General features: G+C 42.4%; 2 protein-coding genes across 2 annotated transcripts; one reads left to right on the plus strand and one right to left on the minus strand.

Annotated features, from left to right (window-relative positions):
* The first annotated feature begins 1897 nt into the window (after positions 1-1897).
* Positions 1898-7168, plus strand: LOC311040763 (ATP synthase subunit beta, mitochondrial). Its single transcript, XM_084051119.1, has 10 exons — positions 1898-2055; positions 3282-3452; positions 3546-3720; positions 3890-4011; positions 4276-4460; positions 4729-4887; positions 5055-5177; positions 5639-5851; positions 6260-6461; positions 6682-7168. The coding sequence occupies exons 1-10, from the start codon at positions 1953-1955 to the stop codon at positions 6777-6779; spliced, it is 1551 nt and encodes a 516-aa protein (XP_083907245.1). The 5' UTR covers positions 1898-1952; the 3' UTR covers positions 6780-7168.
* A 1072-nt stretch (positions 7169-8240) lies between these two features.
* Positions 8241-16494, minus strand: LOC311040788 (retinol dehydrogenase 7-like). The gene is made up of 5 exons (XM_084051149.1): positions 16425-16494; positions 15167-15481; positions 13701-13959; positions 12914-13077; positions 8241-9264 (listed from the first exon to the last, which is right to left on the minus strand). Exons 2-5 carry the CDS (start codon positions 15477-15479, stop codon positions 9041-9043), a joined length of 960 nt encoding a protein of 319 aa, XP_083907275.1. The 5' UTR covers positions 15480-15481; positions 16425-16494; the 3' UTR covers positions 8241-9040.
* Positions 16495-18200: the final 1706 nt, after the last annotated feature.

Genomic DNA, 18200 nt, shown 5'->3' on the forward strand with positions numbered 1-18200 from the left:
AGACTTGAGACCATTGAGAGCCTCACACACCACCAAATGGAACACAGTGTTCTCATTATCCATTTTCTTTTGGACAACTTTTGGGCCACTCCACTCACTCACACAGCAATATCCTTCCTGAAAGATACAAATTACACAGATGAAACGTGTAAACTTTGTGTCAGTTAGACCACCACATTTTCAGTGGTTCAACAAATACACAAAAATCTGTTGTCAAAAATAGTACAAATCATTCACCAGAGGACAGAATGTCAGCTGTGCTGCACGGAGCATGCGCATAACACAACCTTCCTTACCTCAGGGGGCGGAGGGCAAGCAGTGTTGCCATATCCGCTTATTATAAGCGACATTGGGCTTGTTTTTCTGTTAAGTTGCTTGTTATAAAGAATATTAATATTGTTATAAATATTGGAAGTTGCAGGTTGCTCAGGCTCAAAAGCTGAAATGCTCAAAAAAATCAATGTATAACACAAGTCTTGTCTTGTATGGGGGTCACTAGCATGCAATATTTTCAGATGGGGGTCAGTTTGCAAAAAAAACATCTACATTTTGGGGTCCTTGACATGAAAATGTTTGGGAAGTGACCCACTGCTCTAAAATAACATTAGACAATAAAGTTTGACTGAGTTGCCCTAGTTGCTTATTTTGGGCTTGTTTTCATAGACATTGCAGGTTGAAAAAGCCCTTGGCTCTGAATTCTCCACCTGGCTCGCCGATAATAACATGCTATCATTACACCTGGGTAAAACTGAATCCATTCTATTTGAGACCAAAAGAAACCTCTGCAAGGCCGGCGGCTTCACAGTAAAAGTGGGTGACAATGTGATCACAAGAAAAGAGGAAATTACCTACCTGGGTTGGATTTTAGAGGCAAATCTTTCCAGTGAAAAGAAAAAAAACCAAAGAACAAGATTTTTGAACAGGATCTCCTCTCTGTTCAGTAAGAATACACTGCGGACTCTAATAGGAGCACTCATCCAAGGTCACTTCGACTATGCATGCACCTCATGGTACCATAGCACCACAAAGGCCTTAAAAACAAGGCTCCAGACATCCCAAAACAAACTGGTCAGGCTACTGCTTGGCCTTACATTTAAACTCATCTAACCCCTGCTCATTTTGCTAGGGTGGGATGGCTCAGGGTAGAGGACAGAGTACAGCAACTTGCAATGGGCCTGGTCTACAAGATACATTACACCACAAAGTCACCCATGTACCTGTCAAACTACTTCAAAAATGTCAATGACATCCACAACACCAGAGGGAGCTCCACTGATCACGTTCAACCTAGATTTGGCTCTAACAAGGGATTAAATTCATTCTACTGCTATGCCACAAAAATGTGGAATGCCCTACCAACAGAAATAAAAACAATGTGGATCCTTACTCTCCTTCAAAACCGAGCACTTACAGGTGGATGTAATTCGGAACTGGACCCTTTTTATTTTCGAGTTCTACTTGTTTATATGGTGATGTTTTTATATAGTAGTGTATATTTGTCTGTCATTAAATGTTTCGATGAATTGAGTACAAAGGACCCCAATGGAAACAAGCCAGTGCTTTCTTGGGTTTGAAATCCTCTTAACAGGCCTTGAATTGAAAAAAACTGTTAATAAAGCATTCAATCAATCAATCAATCAATCCATACTTCAGTATGATATTGGTGTATGGGTATGGGGTGTACGGGTTATACTTGTTTCTTTCGCAGAATCTGGCAACGCTGGGGGCAAGCAGACAAGAGCACGCATGCGTAGCCAAAATAGCCAATCTACAAGCTCACAACGCGTCGCCAACGCGACGCATTGTGAGCTTGTAGATCGGCTATTTTGTGCGTGCGATTGACACCGCCGCCCGTGACGTGTCGGCGCATGCTCAGTGTCTGCTCCGCGGCCAGTCATTATAAAGCCTCTTCCACTAGCCGTCTCTTTCCACCTTCAGCCATCTTATTGAACATGTTAGGCGCTGTAGGACGCTGCTGTACCGGGGCTCTGCAGGCTCTCAAGCCTGGGGTCCAGCCTCTCAAAGCCCTCGCTGGATCCCCAGCCGTCCTCTCACGTAAGTTAGTGTTTCCCCCACGCATGCATGGAGCATTTTTATGGCGTCGCTTAATGCGGGTTTTGCCGCTGTCAGGAGCCGATGCTAACTCGCGCTAGCAACATGCCGGGCTAACGTGCTAGTGTTTGGCCCTGCAAGGCCGCAGAGTGAAATAAATCCAGGTTTATGTTGATTAATGCATCCTCTTATGGTTTAAATGTTGACCGATATTGCTCATTTGGCTCATATCTACACCTTGTCATTTGGAATGATATGACTGGCATGTGTTGTTGTGTGCTAAACTGTAATGACCTCTGTGTATTAATGACATGAGGATGAGGCCCTGGCGGGCTAAGCTAAAAGGCTAACATCAGTGTCAGCTATAGTCTCAAGTTCAGGGGGACAGAATGTCTGCATCAACTATTAATGCATTTGCTTAAGCTACTACTGTCATCATTGGATGTGTTTTTAACCCAGCAGACACAAATGCTAATTGCCAACCTTGACTTTTACACGCCCCCATCTTGTGTCATTGATGTGCAGCTTGGTGGTTTTCAGTAACCTGTTATAAAATCCCATTCATTGTCGCACACCTGAGTTTAGTAAACTAATGTTTACTGCACTTAAGAGAAGGGATTATTATTATCAATCAACACGGGATATTAAACATCCTCGTGTCTGAGCAGATTCATAGCATTTCAGTACAAACGCTTGACATTGAGTTTATATATTGTTGGCCCCCTCCCTCCCCTTGGATGATTCTGCATTTAACCCATCCTAACTTAATGGAGCAGTGGGCAGTCGCTGGGTGGTAGTAGTACCCCCCAAGGACGGTGTCCAGTATAGGCTAGGGCCTCAAGTCAAGGGCACCGACGGTGCATGTTCCTAACATGCATGGGTTTAGCATGTTGACAGCCAGACAGTTGTCTGGCATTAAGGTCGAACCTTAACACATTACTGTGCTTACTGCTTTTAAAGAGAAAAGGGGGAATCGCCAATGACTGCAAGGTCAAGATTGTGGGAAGAAACTTTGTTTTACCATAAACACTGATCAATTATAAAATGTATTTCATGAACAAAAATCCTGCACACTGCTCTTGCTCAGCAGCATCAGTTTTCTTTTTCAAATTGATGGCCATTTCGGTCCCTCTGGACCTTCATGAAGAGTTGTACTTTTTTCATGTTTGCGAGGATTTCCTTTGCATAGATTACCATAAACATTGAAAACTGTCTGTGTTGGTTTACAGGCAGAGACTATGTCGCACCTGCCGCTGCTGCAGCCCCCTCCGGGCGCATCGTGGCTGTCATCGGTGCCGTCGTGGACGTCCAGTTCGACGAGGGCCTTCCTCCCATCCTCAACGCCCTGGAAGTAGGTGGCAGGGAAACCAGACTTGTCCTGGAAGTGGCTCAGCATCTCGGTGAGGCTCTTGGATTATAACTTAGTGCATTTCATGGGCTACAAAGCCTTTTGAGAACGTCCTAAAATGTGTTATTTATTTTTGGGTCTTCAGGAGAGAGCACAGTGCGTACCATCGCTATGGATGGTACTGAGGGTCTGGTCCGCGGACAGTCAGTTGTGGACACTGGTGCCCCCATCAGAATCCCTGTGGGACCTGAGACGCTGGGCAGAATTATGAATGTCATTGGCGAGCCCATTGATGAGAGAGGCCCCATCACTACCAAGCAGTAAGTCTGTTGGATACTTGCCTAATAATGCATGCAATAATACACAGCTGTAATGAACAGGGGGAGAGGCACAAACCATTTATTGCTGAATTGACTGACAAGTACTTTTGTCATAATCTTCAATCCTTCAAAAATAACCGGATAATAACTCCTGAACTTTCTTTCATAGGACTGCCCCCATCCACGCTGAGGCCCCAGAATTCACCGACATGAGCGTGGAGGCGGAGATTCTGGTTACTGGAATCAAGGTTGTAGATCTGCTGGCCCCCTACGCCAAGGGAGGAAAGATTGGTATGTGGGGCTCTTGCAGCCCTTAACATATAATTAATGTATCAGACAGTGACTGATTATTTGACTTAAAATGATTTGTTTATCCACCATTTAAAAACAACTTTTTATTCTATAAGATGGAAAAACTAGTATTAACATTTTTGTTGTTATTAATTACCAATTACGTACTCTAACCAATTTCCCCCCGGATGTAAGAAAGCTCTTTTTTAATTTGTGTAAATTATGCCCTGTGTAACGCTAAACTCTTATTTCTCGTCAAAACAGGTCTGTTCGGTGGTGCTGGTGTGGGTAAGACCGTATTGATCATGGAGCTGATTAACAACGTGGCCAAGGCCCATGGTGGTTACTCGGTGTTCGCCGGAGTGGGAGAGCGTACCCGTGAGGGAAATGACTTGTACTATGAGATGATTGAGTCTGGAGTCATCAACCTGAAGGACACCACCTCCAAGGTGAGGATTGGTACAAGTCTCTTTAAGAATATATGTTGGTATGAAATCACCATTAGTCTTAACCACTCGTGCCCTAGTCACTTGGCTATTCGTAGCATCAGCCATTTTTGAAGATATTTGAAAGTGTGTAAAACATTTTCATCTATAATATACCCAAAATAGGGACACCATGTTTAAATAGACTTTCTTTTGATGTCCAGTCTCTAGTTTGTGCATTGGGGATATTGGATGCTCTTGATGAACTCAATCCTGTCTTTTCTCTCACTAGGTGGCACTGGTGTACGGACAGATGAACGAGCCCCCAGGCGCCCGTGCCAGAGTAGCTTTGACTGGACTGACTGTGGCAGAGTACTTCCGTGATCAGGAGGGTCAGGATGTGTTGCTCTTCATTGACAATATTTTCCGCTTCACACAGGCCGGCTCTGAGGTATGTGGAGCCTTGTGTGAATCGCAGGCCTCATAAAAGAAGCAATATCGCTTAATAATGTGAACGTATGTTCAATGCACGTAGATGTCAAAGAATAATGAAGTATGCATTAAGAAACGGAACCAAATGCTATGCGTGGTACTGAGACGTTGAACTCCTGCCCTCAGGTGTCTGCCTTGCTGGGTCGTATCCCCTCCGCTGTGGGTTACCAGCCCACACTGGCCACTGACATGGGTACCATGCAGGAAAGGATTACCACCACCAAGAAGGGATCCATCACATCTGTGCAGGTAAACAGGAATCATGATGTGCAAGTCATACTTTTCATTATGAGATCACATTCTCCTGATGGACTTAAAGTTCATGTATTATTTTTCATTAATGTGCATTGTCCTCTCTGAATGAATAGAATATAATGGTTTCAGAGGAAATTGCAAATGGTACATTTATCAATGGATGGAAAATGTGTATTACGTCAAATTAAATCCCTTTATGCACGAAATGGCTCTTAAAATCAAGGTTTAAGTGTTGACCCTGATATTTTTTTCTATATTGTCATTGTGTTTATTACACATGATTCTAAATGGGGAAAAAAAATAAACATTGCCAGTAATCGTTGAAATGAAAATTACAATCAATGGCAGTCCAGATTACTGAAGCTATCCCATGGAAATCGGTAGAGCAGTTGAGACATCTATCGCATTCACTGTCTTGGCTTTATATTTAAAATGTTCTCGTCACTTCCTCACAGGCCATCTATGTGCCAGCTGACGATCTGACTGACCCTGCCCCCGCCACCACCTTCGCTCACTTGGACGCCACCACTGTGTTGTCCCGCGCCATCGCTGAGCTGGGTATCTACCCCGCTGTGGATCCCCTGGATTCCACCTCCCGTATCATGGACCCCAACATTGTCGGAGCCGAGCACTACGATGTTGCCCGTGGTGTACAGAAGATCCTCCAGGTTGGTTATGGCAGTGGTTCCCAAAGTTTTAATCTTAAGGACCCCCAAACTGATATGCATTTTGCCAAGGACGTCCATCTGAAAAGGATTTTTGCAAAATTCTAAATTATTCCATGCATATGTACAAGCTTGCAGCGTGGCAGGAAGTGACGTGCTGTGAGCTTGTAAATCTGCTATTTTTAGATAGCCAACATATAAATGGATAAAAAGGTTAAAATTATGATGCTACTACTTTAGTAGGGGGGCCCCTGGAACCCCTGCGAGTTCCAGGACCCCTCTTAAAGAACCAATTTGTTATGCCACAAATGTGACTCAAGGCCATCTGGATTGAACTTGGGCTCTCAGCCTGCGACTCCTTATAGCTATTATGTGTAAAAAAACATGTACCTCTACCCTTTTTTTTCCTAGGACTACAAGTCCCTGCAGGATATCATTGCCATCCTGGGTATGGATGAGTTGTCTGAGGAGGACAAGCTAACCGTGGCCCGTGCCCGCAAGATCCAGCGTTTCCTGTCCCAGCCCTTCCAGGTGGCCGAGGTTTTCACTGGCCACATGGGCAAGCTTGTACCACTCAAGGAGACCATCAGTGGATTCAAGGCCATTCTCAATGGTGTGTATTTAGACTTTCTCCTCGTTCTGCCCTAATTCATAAGTCATTGCAAAAGCTACAGTATGCTTTGGAAGATTATCAGCAGCTATGCAGAGTACGTTTAACGCTTAAGTCATGGATAAACATGCAGTAATACCTGTAGCACTGTAAAGCATTATTTTGAATACCATATTGTGCTATTGTTTAATGACGTCTGCCGTGGTCCTTTCCCTCCCTACAGGCCAGTACGATCCCCTCCCTGAGCAGGCCTTCTACATGGTGGGCCCCATTGAGGAAGTTGTTCAGAAGGCTGAGAGGATGGCAGAGGAGCTCGCATAAATGGCCACACCAAATCATTTCCCGGGGGGTTGAGGAATTCTTGGAAAGGTTAAGGAACAGAAATGTCCCGTTAGCACTTGGTTTAAAACATGTCCCAATGCCGAACATTTTATTGTCAACTTAAAGAAAAAAGATATTTAATGTTTCCTAGATGGAATAACGTCTCTTTACTACAACGACTCAACTGTATATTTCCTAGGCTTTATAGAGCCATTGTAGCGAAGAAAAGTCTTGTTCCTTGTTCATAATGGGCTTTCTCGTGAAATGGCTATTAATGTGCTCATCCACTTTTGACCACAAGATGGCGCTTGCGTATGTTCAACTACCTGTACTGTGTTGCAGATTGATTGTCACAATGAAGTGATGAAATAAAACTGCAATTAAAGATGTACGATGTGTCATTTCTTGTAAAGGTACAAAGGAGTATAAAATGTAATATGGCTTATCCAGTGATCCCTACAGGATCACAATATCTGACTCAAGCACTCATTTATATTTTCCATGTTCAGCATACAAGAAAGATTCACTTAAACTGCACCCATCTAATGACCCCACAACAAGGTCACAAAAAGGACATTGTTATATTTCTTTGCAAAAACTGCAGTTCACTTTTAAAACCTTCGTGGTATTTTGCTGCATGTCTTTGACTTATCTGTGGTAGCCTATGCCTGCCTGGTAGCAGCCAAACCCTATCAACCGAGCAAAGGTCAATAGGACAAGTGTTACAAGTGCCTGACAAAAATATCCTGTTGTGGAACTATATTTGGACATGACTTGCCGCTTTATTTTGTAAATACTGCACATTGTTACATGTAATGTAAGTGAACACGCATTGCTTATCGGTTAATAGCCAGAACTACATTTTTAATCCTGTCAGTCAGGATTTTGGGTTTATAAAGTAATTATTTACAAAAGCAACAGTTCAGTGACTGGTGGTTGATACGTTGCTGACTTGCTGTAATCTTAACATTGGCTCGGAAGGGAAGGGTCAGGAACGGAAGCCATCTAAAAAGAATACACTGACAGACCCTGTCAGAGTAGTGAGAGGTTGATGGTATTGCAGTGTTATTCGTCTGTGTGGCTACAGGTATCTACCACATGTGGTATGGCAAGCAGTGTGTGGTCACATGGAAATAACTTTTGACGTAAAACCTTGGCTGTCGCCAACAATTAATCGTCAACTAAAATGTCATGATCGTGACTGCCCTACTGGTAGCATGGCATTGTAGATTTGCTATTCATTGTGCATTAGTTAAGTATCATCCTTGACCTTTCACACCATCCTATCACCGTCCCAAGGCTGAGACACCCAGCCCACAGATAAGTTAACCTTGAAAACTGCTCTTTTAGTTTTGCTCAAAGAGAGAAAACTAGTTGCACAATACTATGTGTAACACTGAAACTCAATAGTTTCAATCTTGATGGAAGCAAATCACAGACAATGTGTCACATTATTCAGTTTTAATGCATTATTGTGCACCCCAGCAAATGCTGGCTGCCTGGCTCTATAAAAGTGCATTTGGCTTTGGTAAGGAAAGAAGGAAAGTATCAAAAATATGTCGATCAGTTACTAGGCCTTTAGGGTGCGGTCACACCGAACTTTAATTCTGCCTTTGAGGGCGGATTCTGGCAATGCTTTTCAATGGGAACAGAGCTTTTTTTTGCAGAAATCCTCAAATGGCAACAAACCACTCCATTTCCATTGAAAAGCATTCGCAGAATCAGCCCTCAGGTAAAATTCCAGTTCGGTGTGACCGCACCCTTAGGGCACGGTCACACCGCACTTTTATTCTACCTATGAGGGTAGATTCTGCCAATGCTTTTCAATGAGAATAGCGTGGTTTGATGGTCTTGCGCATCTTTCCGTGTGTCGCGCACACCTTGCGTTTATGCGTTCTATACGCCATGTCTATTTGAAGCAGAAAATGCTCAAGATAGATGCTGCTTTTCCCCCTCTGTCCAATCGGGTGAGTCGAATGCGGACCGGCCCAAGACTCAGGAAGCGACATGGTGCTTGCAATTGAGCAACTGCGGGCTACGGGGAGGTTCCTGAAAGTGAGTGACAGGTGCGTCACAAGTTGTTAGAATGCGTTGGCTGCAAAAAACAGTCGGCACGCGCACAACCTGAGTTTATCAGCCGCAAGCCATAGTTTGGTGTGACCATGCCCTTAGAACGTAAAACCGAGGCAGTCCAAAATTACCAGTGGTATAAAGTAGCTGATACTATAATAATATAGTATAGACTATAGTAAACTAGGTCTTTATTGGTCAGACACAGCCAGTGGAACGGCTTGTTTCAGCATTAGGTAGTCTGAGACACAGCTGGGCATGTAGGACAGGGGCAACCAGAACAGCTTGGCATCCCAGCCGGGAGAGTAGCGTGTGCGCGGGCGGACCGCCGACACGGCGTGTTCCATGCAGCTGACCACCTTCATCAGGTCCCCGTCAGATATCTGGGCGACTTTCTCCATCATCACCACTTCCACTGGCAGGGAAAGGGATGAGATTGTGCTTAGTTTATGAAACATGGGGGAAACGTAGCGCTAATACAGTGACACAATTATGTTAAAAAAAATACTTAGTTCGTAATCAAGATCTTTCTAGCAGCAAGCAAGAAAGCGATCACGCGTCGCGACTCGCTGGTACAGCACCAACAGGATCCTCCTGGACATTATAGGGGAAATCTACACTATGGAAAAACTAACATTCATACTCAGACTATAAGAGGACAAGTTACACAGAAATTGGGAAAAGTGGTCTTTCTTCTTTCAGTCCATGGACAATGTATAAAAAAAATCACACCCTGTGTGAAGGAAGCGGTGCCTTTGGGGCGGGCCTTAACTCATTTCAGTTCGTCCCTATTGGTGGTCTGAGTCCACTTACCAAATTTGTACTTGGTAGCATGCTGCAAACTGGAATGATGGCTGTTTAAAGCCCAGCCAATGGGCAGACAGAGGGGGCGGGGCTTAAGTAATGACAGTTAGTCCCTATTGCTGGCTTTAGTCCATGTACAAAATTTGTACTCCATAGCATGCTGCGAACTTGAGTTATGGCTGTTTGAAGGCCAGCCAATGGGAAGACAGAGGGGGCGGGGCTTCAGCAATTCATGCTGGTCCCTATTGGTGGTCTAAGTCCACATACCAAATGTGGACTTGGTGGCATGCTGCAAACTGGAGTTATAGCTGTTTAAAATCCCGTGCTCATACGGGCGCTGGGGGTCCCTGGACCCCTCTTTGATAACTTCATCAATTCATGCTCGTGCCTATTGGTGGTCTAAGTTCACATACCAAATGTGGACTTGGTGGCATGCTGCAAACTGGAGTTATAGCTGTTTAAAATCCCGTGCTCATCCCATGCTCATCCCGTGCTCATACGGGCGCTGGGGGTCCCTGGACCCCTCTTTGATAACGTCATCAATTCATGCTCGTCCCTATTGGTGGTCTAAGTCCACATACCAAATTTGGACTTGGTGGCATGCTGCAAACTGAAGTTATAGCTGTTTGCGTCTTTGCCGTGCTCATCCCGTGCTCACACAAACGGACCCACGGACCCACACGCAGACAGAGTCAAACGTAGAGCGGTTGGCACCGCTAAAAAGTAATAACTAACAATTAGATGTAGAACAATGTAGAATGCAGCCTTGTTTTTGTATTGTCTTTTTGTTTTCCTTCCTTTTATTTTTTTTTGTTTTGTATCCTTTGTCTTTTTAGATCCTTTTTTCCAATAAAAATGTATTTAAAAAATACTTAGTTATACTTAGTTTGCTACGAAAAAAGGAAAAAAAAGAAGCAGTATTTATGCAAATGTTGAATAAAACAATTGAAGAGCAGAATGTCCAAACGTGATGATGGGTATTGGGTAGGTTCTGTTTAGGATGTGTTTTACTTTTTTCAATGAGGATGTGAATGCACAAATGTCGCAAATATACCACCTATGAGCTAATAACATTCCAGTGCAGCTGTCCTCAAAGCTTCAGTTGGAACACTGACATTAGGCATGACCAATGCATGTGCACCACTTTACCACAACAGCGGTAAGTATTCATTGAAGTTTTTCTCAATTGCCTAAGCATAAATATTTGTTCTTGTAGCACAAAAACCCATACCCTTATGTCATTACCCAAAACACACACACACACACACACACATGCACACGCGCGCGCGCACACACACACGCGCACACACACACACACACACACACACACACACACACACACACACACACACACCATTTCCCGTCACCATAAACACTGTTAACCTTTGTAATATTCAAATCTCTTTCTTCAACACCCTACACAAAAATAATCAATTACATCATTCTTTGCATAAAATATAATGGTGAATTGGATAATTCAGCTAACACATGGTCTCAATTTAATTAACTCAAGTCATTACAACCTAAAGACCACAAACTTCACTAAGCTTTGCAGGGTCCATAAATAGCCATGTCCTTGTGCTTTGGAACCAACAATGAATCCTAACAATGCCAAAGCTGCCATGTCAAAGTGGGTCCATACAACATGGTACAAGTCCTTCAACAGGGGAGCCAGGGCAACCAGAGCAAGCCCAACACTCTATCATGTCCTTTGGGATAACATGATTTTCCATCCGGCTGCTTTGTTTCGTGCCTGACTCAATGACTACCACAGGTTCAGTGTTCTTTGGCATTCTTCTAAGCTTGTTGGTGGGGGGTTGCAATCCCTACGCATAGCAAAATCTCCTGGAGACAATGGTGGACACCTGTGGTGATAAGTCTGTGGAATCTATCCAAGGTTGGATGAGGCATTTTGGATAAGGCCATTTTCCGATGCTGCCTGGCAAGAGCAAACATAATGTGTGACATTGTCTAGCTAAGACCCAGACCTGAGACGAGGTGATGGGAATATTGATGCTGAGTAACCTGTACTGTATTGTAACGGCCAGGAGATGCAGCGCCCCGAGCCGTAGTCGAACCCATGACCCACGGCTCAACAGTCCAGCCAACAACCCCCTGCACCAAAGAAGCTAGCTACCTCAGTGGAGGAAGTTGTGGCTGGATGAAGACGCTACATTCTCCCCTCGGTTCGAATAGAAGCACGCCCTTGCGCTTCACCGCACACGGCCAGTCCATCACGTCAGGGCACGCTCCACTTCGGACACCAATGTAGCGGCCGAGAAATGCTGCGCCCCGAACCGAAGTCGAACCCATGACCCACGGCTCACCAGTCCAGCCAACAACCCCAAAGAAGCACCAAAGAAGCTAGCTCCCTCAGTAGAGGAAGTTGTGGCTGGATGAGGACGCTACAGTATTTTATTGTGTGCGGACTTACATGTTTTGTCAGTGGGAACTTTCAATGGTCATGTTTGTAGTAACAACATTAGTAACAGCAGTATTAACCACTAATGTACAGTAAGAGGTATTTACACTGTTACAGTGCTGTTTTGAACTTTCCATGATGCTCATGAGCGAATTATCTGCATAGTCTGGTGTTCCAAATTAAAAACCTATCCTAAGCAGTTTGGTATGAGTGTTTTGAATTAATCCCTCCAGTCAGCAGTGGTGGAAAAGGTACTCACATGTTTTACTTAAGTAAAAGTACCAATACCACAATGTAGAAATACTCTGTTACAAATAATAGTCCGGTATTAAACATGTACTTGAGTAAAAGTACAAAAGTATTCACATTACTGAAAGTACTTTTACTTTCACTCATTGTGCAGAATGTCCCATTTCACAAGTTTCCAAATGTATAAAAATGCTTTGAAAATAGCCAATCTACAAGCTTATATTCAAATATCCTAAGTATACATAGGGCTGAAGTGGTTAATGTATGTTTTGTAATAATAATACAAATTTACAAAGTAACTAGTAACAAAAGTTTAAAAAATAATTGTAGTGGCGTAAACAGTTCAATATTTGTTAAGTGCACCTAAATACAGAACTTGGATAAAATGTACTTTACAACACTGCCAGTTAGTCATGCAGTCTGTGTTTTTGACAGCTTGTGTGTGTTCTCTGAGGGCAAAGTCTGATTTCGAAAGTTAGCTGGTTGTACAAATGAGGATGATTGTTTGTCTGTGTGGTTTTGATAAAATGGTAATGGGATTCAGAAAAGATATCTTAGCAATTGTGGACAAACTGTATTACCAACTTACCCTTATCCAAATAATCTGGCCCATAAGCATCTCTGACCTCCTGGGGCATTTTGTCCCACAGCCTTTTGATGTCTTTGCTCAGGATTGCCGGATCTGTCACGTTGGTCTTGAAGAAGCCTGGCTCAATGCAGAGGACTTTGACACCGAACGGTGTCATGTTCAACCTACCAGAAAAAAGACAAAGCTATGCCAAATCAAAATGAAAGGCTATTTTTTTGGGATCAACTGGACTAGGGCTGTAACAATCCATTATTGGAATTAGCAATTATTCTATCGATTACTTTTTTGATGAATCGAATAATTGAGAAGCAAGTTTTTTAATATCATTTATTTTATTTGTTATATATCAACGAATCGATGCAAAAATAATTTATATAATATTCTATTATTACTATATCAATTAGTATGATTAACCACTTAAGACCTATTTTATACTTCGTTGTATAACAGTGTCGCACAAAAATCGTACAACTTGGGGAAAAGGGACATTTCATTTCCCCCCAAATCGATTATTTTTATTAACATAGATATTGTATTATTATTTTATAGTCGATTAAATAGATTAGTTTGATTAACTGTTGCAGCCCTAAACTGCACATGAACAGAGTCGGCTGTGTACTGAAATACCTGATCAGCGTCTAATCTGACTTACAAACGGGTGACATTTACCAATACAAAGGGGTGGTGTATCTGAGGCAACAATCGTCGGTTTGTGTGACTTTAAACAAACGGTGTCTGTGTAAAAGTCCCTGCGCTCAACAGATGTCCAAGGGAAACTGTGACTCACCTGAGGCTGTCATTGAAGGCCTCCACGCCATATTTGGAGATGGTATACGGGCCACCGACTACACTGATCCTTCCAAAGACGCTGGCCACATTGACCACCCTGCCTCTTGCCTTCTTGATCAGGGGTAGGACGCTCAGTGCCACGGCAATCACCCCGTTCAGGTTGACATCCAACATGGACTTGTAGTCGTCGATGGTTAGCCAATCGCAGGGGGCGGAGGGAAGGGCCACGCCGGCGTTGTTCACCACCGCCCACAGGCCTAGGAGGTCACACACATGTGGCCCACTCATTATTTGATTTTAATAGAAAATGCATGATGCACAGCCATCTAAGTGTTCATCAGGGTCTTACAACTGTGACTCATACAAAAGAAAATGTATTGTGATCCACTAGAAGTGAGACAGTGTGTGTATGTGCAGATCCTTCTCTCATTATTTGACTTTGTTCAGTACATCGCTGTGCGTTAAGTTTTAAGCAGGTTGGTTGGTGCATGCTGTTGGTGTCATTTAGGGTTAGGATTTGGGGCCAACTTTTAATTGTGTGTTTTACAAACCACAAACGAGTACTCCTACTCGTTATACTTTTAAGGAACATCACTGGAGGCCGTTCAAGGGTTGAGTGCCTGAACTTGTATTTGCTCAAATAAACATAGGCATATGCTTATGAGGGAAGTAGCCCACTTATTCCTCTTACTTAATATTCCATATCCCTGTTGCAGATTCACATGCCTCAGAAAAGAAGCCGTGAAAGTGTCTCTGCAAATCGAATGCAAATTTGAGGCCGTTTTAGTACAATAAGACTGCTGGGTGCTTGTTAGTATCAGTATTCTGAACTGTTGGAAACATTACCTAAATATCACAGTCAAATTCTTGTTATAACGAAGGTCAGGGTGAATGAATGATTACAATCCAAAACTTACACAAGCTGATTAGATATTTTTTCACATCAGGTATGATATTGGTTTGGAATGAAAACCTCAAACACTCACACCTGCATGGCACATAACTGAATGCCAAAGAGTTCAGTGCAGTCAAGTCTCGATTGATATCCAATAATCCAAAACACACTGGCTATGGAGCTTTTTGGACATTGCCTATCTGGAACTGTCGTCAGCCAGAATTAACCAGGCCCAACAGGGCACAATTTCACTATGGACAGGCTTGATATCGGATCTGAAAGATCTGCTGACTTGATGGTGCAATGGATGTGTTGTGTTGTTTTCGTGGTGGTGATGGTGGAAAGAGAGAGGGTTGGGAAGGGATGGGATGATGAAAGGTGGGTAAAGGGAGAAGGGTAGGGGATACTGAGTTCAATTATGTTGATTTTGTACTGCTTGAAATGCATATTTGATTCCATGTGAGATTTTTTTTTTTTGACCAATGGGTTTGACCAATTATAATTTGCGGATCCTTTTATATGCAACAATAACACAATCTCAACCAGGACTAATGTCATCACTGACGCACCTCTCTCTCCGACAAGGTCCTTGATCATCGCTGCGACCTTGGTGACGCTGTCGTTACTCCTGACATCAAGGTGGGTGGTGGTCAGCCTCTCGGAGCACGCTTTCTTCAGCTCCTCCTCTCCTCGCTCCGAGAAGCAGGAGGCGATCACCCTGAAGCCTTGCTTGTCTAGGTGCCTGGCCAGGAGGTTGCCGAATCCAGAGTCACAGCCTGTGATGTAGACGTACTTGCTGCCCTTGTCCGGGACCCTGGGCATCTCCTTGACCCAGCGGTACAGGTAATAACACACCACCAGCGCCAGGAGGTACAGATACATGGCTGGACAGAACAGGAAAAAATGAAATGTCTTACACACACACACATTCTAGCTGTCCAAAAGCATTGGCCAAAGCAGTCATTATATTCAACAAAAAGTTTAGAAAATTCTGGCCCAATATGTCTTTGTTTCTTATGCATATTGTCTACACAGCATACAATCACCATGGATGATAACGTTTTCATATACTCAAATCAAATGGCACATAAATAATAAGACTTTATGATTATTATAATTGTGTTTTGTTATAATTGTTATAACTGCGGAATGATAAAACTCCAGAGCGTATTAGTGAGTTCTCTCTATCGCCCTGCCAGGCGCGCTGCTCTGCTCAGTGCTCATAGACCGATAATTCCACTACCGTGTGAAGTCTCCGTCTTTAGTAAAAAACAAACAAAACTATTTCTCTACTCACCGAAACAAAGGCAGTTTTGTGTTGTTGAAACTCTATTCTCCAGGGTGGGAAGCCTCTCAGGACCCCACCTTCTCTGTATATTACACTTACAACAAAACAGCCTTTGTTTCGGTCTATGAGAAGAGTAGCGCGCCTGGCAGGGCAGGACCTTCTGGACCAGGACTAACTTATCAACTATTTATAAGCCTATTTATCCATTAGTTCCTGATTAAATAGCAAAACACTTGTCAAATACTTCTCGCAAGACGTGACATCAAATAAACGGGAATCTCGAATCTGAGTTGGATCAAGACTATCATAGATGTAGTTTATCGATTTTGACATTTTTACATGGCTACGAGTGGTAAAAGTCAGACTCGATAAAACTTAGGATAGTCTTGATCCAAGCCAAGGCTAAGTTGGATCTAGACTTCAAAGTAATCTTTAACTTCAGTTATTCCTTTTCCCCCCTCATTCATTTCTCCTGAACTAACTAACTAAACTTATTTTTTAAATCATCTTTTCAAAGAGTTTTAAAATATCATACCAACCTGCAGCGAGATGGTCTTCTTTCTGCAGATAAGTAACAGTGTAACAGTTTTGCTACAATGTTTGAGGGACGTCACGTGTTTCCCGTTGACCAATAACAGCTGAACAAGGTCATAAGTGACCATGGTAACCACTCGTTGCGTAACATTCTTTGCACTGATCAATAGTACATAGTCAACGCCAACGGTTCAAAGAGGTCATGAAGTGCATTAAAGTAATCACTCATTCACACAACAGTTCAGCATTTTCTCGAAAAGTCACAAAAACGTGAAGTTGTGATTTTCTTCCAAAATAGAGTTTTGTTCTGCATTCATTCGACTTTTTCCCACTTTTAAAATGCCTGCCTGTGTTTTTTTTATGTACCACTTGGTGGCAGCAATGTTTCGTTATAATTGAGAGTATGAGCAATTCAGATAAAATGTAATAAGTATTCATAAAACGCAGATAGATATAGAAAATTATGGCAGACTAGTAAGAAAATCAGCTGCAGCTATTAACATTTATAATAGGTGTAAGATTGACCAGTTTGATTGATTGAATACTTTATTTAGAAGTTTGCAGAAAAAAGCACATGAACGTACAGTTCAAATACAAGGTCAACTAAATAGGATTAAAAAAAAACAAGAAAGTCATGGCTCGTTTCAGTTGGGATCCTTTTGTACTCAATTCATAGTGACATTAAATGACAGACAGCTATACACTATGCAGAACATCATATAAACAGTTTAGAAGTGAAAAATAAGAAAAACAATAATATTGTATAATATATTGTGTTAATACAAGGTGGTGATATAGTATTTTATAATGTGCACTTGATGTTTGCAGACCTGTATATTCATGTTTGATGAGTAGGTGCCGATTGAACTGTACAATTATGGATATAATATTTGCGTTAAAATAATGATGAATTTGATGCTTGGTGAACTCTTGGTATATCATTCAGGGGTCATCAATGCGTCCGTACACGGACACATGTGTCTGTGGCTAGACTTGGCCTTGTCTGTGGCAATTCTTTACATTATTTTGATCATAAGACTCAATTACTGAATGTCTCAGTCTCCAGGTTTTCCTCAGAATATGCTCGTCACTTATGTCACTTTTTATTTTCAAGGACCCCCATAACTCAGAGAGTGCACAAATGGGTCCATTTGGTTCCATTTGTACACTATCAGAGTTGTAAAGTTGTGTGTGTTTCTGGTTATAATTCTCCACCAATTCTTATGTCCATGGTAAAGATTTTGACAAAAATGTCCACCACAAGCCAGCATGGCGATGACCCCTGATATCATTACATAGTAGACTAGGCTATGATATGTGTATACAATTATAGCCTATTGGATTCAGTCTGTGTATTTTATGCTTGCAGATGTGTACATTCATTAAGTCTGTGCGTGGTGAGTTAATTTCCATCATTAATGTACATTCAAGTATTACATTTATTTGTTCTCTGTGGAAGAGAAAATCAGATTGTTACCACGTTTCATTCATTGATGAGCCATGTCCTATAACGTCTGAATAAAGTGTTTAAAATGCACTGAACACACAAAGCACTTAAACATGCAGTTTCACTCCTCCTTTAATCATGCACAATCCATTTTAGCCTATAGTGTACATACACAAGACCTGGCTGGATTGTATAAACACTTGGAGTTTAGTTCTTTCTGTGAACTACCAGTAAACAGGAAATTCTCCAGGGCTGTTTTGATATTACAGTGGTGGAAAAAGTACTCAAAAGTTTGACTTAAGTAAAAGTATGAATACTGCAATGTGGAAGGACT

Source organism: Gymnoscopelus microlampas (genome assembly GCF_963454915.1).
Source record: "Gymnoscopelus microlampas genome assembly, chromosome: 24".
NCBI lineage: Eukaryota > Metazoa > Chordata > Actinopteri > Myctophiformes > Myctophidae > Gymnoscopelus > Gymnoscopelus microlampas.

Coding starts and splice junctions, on each gene's coding strand:
- LOC311040763 (XM_084051119.1), top strand. CDS start 1,953: ATGTTAGGCGCTGTAGGACGCTGCTGTACCGGGGCTCTGCAGGCTCTC. Junction 3,721..3,889: donor GGCCCCATCACTACCAAGCA/GTAAGTCTGTTG, acceptor TTTCTTTCATAG/GACTGCCCCCATCCACGCTG. Junction 4,012..4,275: donor CGCCAAGGGAGGAAAGATTG/GTATGTGGGGCT, acceptor TCGTCAAAACAG/GTCTGTTCGGTGGTGCTGGT.
- LOC311040788 (XM_084051149.1), bottom strand. CDS start 15,479: ATGTATCTGTACCTCCTGGCGCTGGTGGTGTGTTATTACCTGTACCGC. Junction 13,960..15,166: donor GGACCTTGTCGGAGAGAGAG/GTGCGTCAGTGA, acceptor GTGACCTCCTAG/GCCTGTGGGCGGTGGTGAAC. Junction 13,078..13,700: donor GCCTTCAATGACAGCCTCAG/GTGAGTCACAGT, acceptor TTTTTCTGGTAG/GTTGAACATGACACCGTTCG.